The 6,815-nt window shown below is 40.5% G+C and overlaps 1 protein-coding gene across 1 annotated transcript in view; it reads right to left on the bottom strand.

Annotated features, from left to right (window-relative positions):
* The window catches only part of nvd (neverland), a 35,051-nt gene extending 33,978 nt beyond the window's left edge, over positions 1 to 1,073 (bottom strand). Inside the window, exon 1 of the mRNA XM_014427927.1 lies at positions 914 to 1,073. Within this exon, the coding sequence (XP_014283413.1) occupies positions 914 to 1,073 (160 nt within the window). The remainder of the gene's footprint in view (positions 1 to 913) is intronic.
* Positions 1,074 to 6,815: the final 5,742 nt, after the last annotated feature.

Raw genomic sequence — 6,815 nt, 5'->3', positions numbered from 1 at the left:
AATAGAATTTAGTAACCAATAATCACTTATAACATTAACTCAGCCCATTTTAATAACTATTTTTATTTTAGTATAACAATATATAACATTTTGTTTTTGGTACAAACTAAAACAAACTTACAATGTTACCACTTAAGAATAAGAGAAAAAAAACACTTTTCGGATTAATGGCTAGCTCCAAGTCAACTAATTTTTAAAAATATGCATAACAATTTTGTATAGTATCTCAAATAAATTGCATATTTAATTTTTATTTCTGTTTGGAACTGTTTCAAAATAAATTTCCTGTAATTCAATTTTAAAAAAGTTAGGATTATATAACAAATTATATGAGTTATGATTAATTGTATTTCGGCAAGTCCGGGAAGAATCGCCATCTTTACATTAGGAACACGCTAAAAAGAAAGTTAAAAGATAATGGCAATGAAGAAAATATTCATTAACTCGCCCTATACCGTTTCTCTCCAATCTTCGATTCTGTTTACCGCTCTTATTCCCAATTCCTCCTCCTTTACATTTATTTGATCTTCCTCCTAACCTAATACTCCGCCTTCCCTGGTTATTGTTCACCCGTCCACCAACCTGTTCCAACAATTCACACCCTGAACTGTTATCATAATTTGATATTACCGGGGCATTTTCCGTACTACATGTTATTCTATGTGTAGAACATATTCTATCTTTCACTTGTCCTCGTTTCTTATCGGTGTTGCTTTGTCTCCCACTACCTCTATTCGGTACTTCTTTCTTCTCCAGGGAGTTAGTGTGGTTCTCAGGTGGTTATTTTTGACTCTCGTTCATCCGGGTCCACCCTCTTCGACTTCCATTCGGGACTCCTCCCGCGCGCTGGTATCCATCATATCTTGCATATTTTCAATGAATGTCCTGTTTCTAGGTAAGACGTCTCTATTACCTTTTTCTTTTGCTAATCGTACTTTAAGAGTTATGGCCAAAAATCCCGTCCGGTAGTGTAATGATTCCACATTAAAAGTCTCCCTAAATTTCTCCATTATCCTGTTGAACCTTGCCAGGTGTTCTCCAGCGTACTGCTCTCTAGACTGCCTCCTCATCATCCTGAATTGTATCCAAAATATCTCGTTTTACTCTGCATTACCACTCCAGCCTTTCACGACTACTTATATCGATACAGGTTGAAAATTAAGAAAAATTGGGTACGATATAGGAATCTTGATAACAAGTTGAATACTACTGAAACCTCCCAACTATTTACAATATATGGAGACACTAAATCTAAATATATACAAAAAGTATCCTTCTATTGTTACATGGCGCTATAAGAACGGGAGTCAGGTCTGCTGAAGGAGGGAGTTACAATAGGGGTATTCATGATCTATGTTAAAGCGTGTTAAATGGAAAAACTCGTGTTAAATCGAAAAAAATTGCCTTCTTTTGCCGTGGTAAAACGAAATAACATTTAACATGGCTGAGAGTCTGTTACTTGGTCAGTTAAATCGAGAATGACGTCACACAAGAGACCAGTTGAGATCGCCGCCATATTAGTTGTGACTTTCAATACAGTTGTCAATTAGCTCATCTTCATTCTCTTCTTCACAAGTTTGAAGATCAATAAGACACTCATAAGCTAAACTTTCACACAAATTCCACTTTTCACTCACTCTAGGCATGTTTTAATTAATTACTTAAATCAAAACTGAAGTAAACAATAACATGAGGGTCTGGAAGGAAGGTTATAAACATAAAAGCTTATACAACAAGTTGCTGAGAAAATCCGCTAGGGACTCTTATGGATTTAACGTTTAACATGACTTCAAATAGGGCTGCTCACAATCCTATAGTTATAACATTTAACATGGAAAAACATATAACATTTAACACAACATCATGAATACCCCTAATATTGGCCGGGGAGTCGACGGGTACAAGGTGGTGATGACGTCAGGCTTTCAGATCCTAAAGCCCCTCACTCGGCGACGACGTCAACCAAGGGGGCAGTGCTCTGTCACCTCATAGGTTTCGGTGGAGGGGCGATTTCTCTGAAGAGCGAGTTGGCAAAGGACTTGATCCCATCAAAGAACTTGATGTGTCTACGTCCAATGAACTTCGGTAGAGGGGGGAGGTGTTGCTCATCACGTATAGCGCTGTTCCTGGCCCTATCTATAGTAGTCCTATAGTATAGCCCTCTGTAGTAGTTTCTCTCACTATTCCCCGAACGAGGGAAATTTAAAAGCTCTACAGCTGTTTCAGCGTAGTCTTAAAGAGGTGTCGCAGAAGTGGTGAATCATAGAGCAAAGTCGGCCGGATAAATGCCTTTTAAATCTTCAGTTTGAGGCAAAGCGAGATCTTATGAGTAGTAGGCCTTCTGCTGGGCCAGGTTGAGTCTCTCAAGTGACTTGAGAAGGTGAGATGCCTGTCCAATGTAACGCCAAGGAAGACGATAGTATTTGAAATGTTTTTGCCTTCGCCATCTACGGCTAACTTCGGGGGGAGTCTTCCTCACTCTCTTGCACTTCTGGAAGGACATGACTATAGCAGCATAAGTGTTTGCCGGGTTCACTTTGGTCCCATCCTTCTTTAGTGCAGCTAGGATGGTAGCCGAAGAAGTCTGAGCGTTGGGAGAACCAGTTCGGAATTGAAGCTTTTATATATATATATATATATATATATATATATGTAACCAATGCCGAAACCCGGGAACTTTAGATACCGGAGTAATTTTCAGTCTAAAAGAATTTGTTTTTTCATTCTTCTCTCTGTATTATGAACTATAACGGAATAGTGAGAGCAGAAGTTCATAACCTGGAGAAAATAAACAAAACAACCAGCCTCGAGCTGCAGGCAACCAAATTTTAGCAGCAGGGAACCCACCTCCGTAGGAGATTCAGTCACTACCAGAAGTCTCATTAGCGCAATTTCGTGCCACGACGCTAGAATGGATTAAGATTCGTACTGCAACCGCCCAGGACCTGTGGAAGGCGGTGTCGAATCTAGAAAAAATCACCGGGGAGACCGGAGAATTCAATCATTTTTTAAAAGGGGGCGATCGCCTAATAGGGCGAATAGAAGCGAAGATTTCGAAGGATCTACAGGACAGCGAGGATACAAAAGCACTGAAAGCAGCGATGGTCTGCCGAGTAAAAAGAAGTATCTTAAATCAGATTCAGGCGGACAAAGATACCCCTTGGAAGGTCATCAAAGAAAGGAACTACAGGTCAGAGTATGTAATTGTCAGTTAATCACTCCGGGTGGGCCCAGCAGTATTTTATTATATATCTATATATAATATATATAGAATTTAGTATCTGGGGGGCTAAGGAAGAGAAGGTAACAGTCCATGTAATGGGAAAAAACAGATGATCATTGGTTGCGATCTTTTGGAAAAGGTGAGAGCAACGATAAAAAATATTGGGAGGGAAGAGGTACAGCTGTCAGAAACTCGTGGATGACGGTAAAGCGAGAGTGGGTGATTAACCAGAGGGAGAATTGGAAAGAAGCAATAATGAACAAATATAATTATAATATAATTTTTTCAAAGAAGGGGAAGTACTAGGAGCTACAGGAAGAACGGTGCACGAAATCACATTGAAGCAGTATAGGGTGACGTACGTAAAGGAGAGGTGACACCCCCAGGCACTTCGAAAACACATTAGGGATGAATTAGAAAGTGTACGGGAACAAGGGATCATTGTGGACAGCACTTCGCCCTGTAATAGTCCATTGTGGGCAGTACCCAAGAAGAGTGACCCGGGCGAAAATGGTGAAAAGTACTGGGTAGTAATAGATTATCGTAAAATTAATGAGAATACGGTCAATGAAAAATACCCTAACCCAAGATTTGAAGATATTCTCGATAGATTAGGCGGTGCGAAGATTTTTAGCACATTGAATCTAAAGGCGGGAAACCACCAAATTAAAATGCACCCCAGGGATCAGCGCAAAAATGTATTCACTTTTAAAAGAGGCCACTACGAATTCACCAGAATGCCATTTGGTCTGAAAAACGCACCTGTAACATTCCAGAGACTTATGGACAAATTATTACGGGGATTGAACGAAGCAGTTTGACAGGTGTATATGAACGGCCTACTAGTGTTCAGAAAATCAGAGAATGACCATGTGAAACACTTGAAGAGCGTGTTCCAAAGAATGAGGGAGTTCTGCGTCAAGCTTTCCCGAACAAAATCAGAACTAGGACAAGAGCAGAACTATTTTTTGGTGCATACCATCTCCCGGCAAGGTGTGAGACCGGACGTCCAGAAGGTGTCGGCTCTGTAAAGAATTGAGGTACCAACAGACGTGAAGGGGATTTGGCGAATAATAGGAGTATTAAATTACTATCGAAGGTTTGTTCCGGACATGGCAGAGTACCTTGTGCCCCTCAATAATTTCTTAAAGAAAGGAAGCAAGATAGTAGTAACACCAAACATAGCACATAACATCCGGAAATGCATTGAGCAGCTTCAACAGGAACAGTTCTTGCATTACCGACTTCGAGAAACAGTTTACGCTCACAACGGATGCTAGTGATTATGCTCTAGGAGCGGTGTTAGCACAGGAGACTGAAGAGGGAGAGCGTCCTGTAGCCTATATCAGTCGGCGTCTCACAGAAGCGGAAGCCAGATACAGCGCCTTAGAACTGAAACTTCTAGAAATCGTGTGGGTAGTGGAGCATTTCCGGCCCTATGAGTTTGTAAGGCGTTTTAGAGTCCACACTGATCATAGACCGTTGCAGTGGGTAGGAAAATTGAAAGAGTCATCCCCGCGTATCACCAGATGGAAGGAGATCCTCAACCAGTATAATATGGAAATGCGGTCAAGGGTAATCAGGGAGAAATATCTGAACATTCTAGACAGTTCTTGAAATAATGGACCCCGGAAGAAGAACAACCAGGCACAGAACAATCGAAAAACAGAAGAGAGACATCTAAAGATGAAGACTTAACTGTGGAAAGACCAACCTAAATAAGAGACATTGATGAAATCATTAATGATAAACGTCACCAAATCATATGAAAAACCAGAACTTCGGGGCTAATAATGATGAAGCAAGGAAAATAAAATAGCAGTAGTATTGTGACTATATGGTCCCAGCCTAATCTGAGGAAGAACCAAATCTGCAGAGCACTAAAGGGTGGATCGAAGGCCGGACAAACCCATCATTTATATGTAGGAAATGCAGTGCTGTGGGATAAAATTCGGCGTCTTTGGCGGAAGGAACAGATTGGGGCCGACCGGTTTTTTATACCCTGTACGATGATGGCAGAAAATCTCCGTGACGCGGAACCCCAAAAGGAGGTGACCCTCGCGTATCACCAGAGGAAGACCAACCATAGAGGGCTGAACGAAACGCAACATGTGTTGCGTCGTCGATACTTCTGGTGGGGTATGAAGCACACTATTCAAGAAACCATCCAAACAGGCAATTGTGACGTATGCCTGACTGCGAAATATGATCCATCTCAACCTATCTAGGAGGAAACGCCCACTGCAAAAGCACCACTTAGTGATCTTCAAGCGGATTTTTTTACTTGGAAGGGATACAAGTGGGTCACAGTGATAGGCGTATTTAACAAACTAGCTATGGCGTACCCAGTGAAAGAGAGATCAGGAGAAGCGGTGTTGAGAACCCTACGCACGTGGTTCCAGTTTTACGGCGTACCGGATAGAATCTCATCCGGGAGTGGAAGAGAGTTTGACAACGCAAGGATCAGGGAAGAGATGAAAATCTTGGAGGTGGTGTGGCACCTTAACACCCCAGGTCATCCAAAGAGCCGAGGAGGCATTGAAAGGCTCCACAGTACCCTCAGTGACCACCTGCGGGTATATCAGTTAGAAAAAGGGCCGGACGAAGCGATGGAACGAGCGATCGCAGCATACAATCATTCCATACACTCGGTCACGGGGTTTTCTCCTTGTGAGATTATTTTTGGACTGCGGGGATGTCGAAGGAATTACCAAGATACAGCAAAGAGTAATAACCCCGTTAATTGTATGGCACGGAGGAAGATATGGGCTAAAGTTAGGGAAAAATTGAGAAGGAGAAACGCAGAAGAGTTAGTTGACATAATTTCAATGTTCCCGATCTAATGGGCAACCTTAAAATTGGGACGGTGGTCTACTAGAAAGTGGGAAATAATAGAGACAAAGAACTGCAGAGGTTCGAAGACCCATTCAGAGTGGTCACGATTGGAGAACAATATACTGTTACCATAGAAAGCTTGTAAAGTTGTAAAGTTTTTATTTTTCATTCTATTCATTTTAAGGACTTGTTAAGAACATGTGAGCTTAAATATCAGTGATTCATGTGAAATTGTATTTTTTTTTTTTTGGTTTTTTTTTTTTTTTTTTTTTTTTTTTTTCACAGGGTGCTGTTATTTTGAATCCTATTTCTGTAGTTTTATTTTTATATTTGTTGAAGTTCTATTTGTATATTTTCTATTATTATTGTATGTTAATTGTATTTGTATATATCTTTTTCATTTGTATATAATAGAGTTTACGAGGATTGTTCGTAAACTGGTGGGGGGGAGCTACGGACTGTCAGCTGACAAGTCTATATCAGCTGATAGATTGTATATATAGACGGACACGCTTCGCAAATAGATCAGTCTTTGAGTTTACTTCAAGCGTTTCATTTCGTACTTCTCTCTCTCCTATTATTTTTAGTTTCATTTCAGTAAAATATAACTTTATATATATATATATATGTGTATATATGTATATAAGTTACGGTATGAGTCAGCTGTTATTTCGATGTCAGCTGACTGAGAGGATCAGCTGATCGAGGGTATATAAAAGATGTAACGAACACAATAAAGTTAGTATTTTACAGCAGT

Source organism: Halyomorpha halys, unplaced genomic scaffold (genome assembly GCF_000696795.3).
Source record: "Halyomorpha halys isolate HHAL.00 unplaced genomic scaffold, Hhal_1.1 Scaffold682.1, whole genome shotgun sequence".
Taxonomy (NCBI): domain Eukaryota; kingdom Metazoa; phylum Arthropoda; class Insecta; order Hemiptera; family Pentatomidae; genus Halyomorpha; species Halyomorpha halys.
The sequence above is the reverse complement of the archived record's forward strand: the minus strand, read 5'-3'. Positions and strand labels throughout refer to the sequence as shown.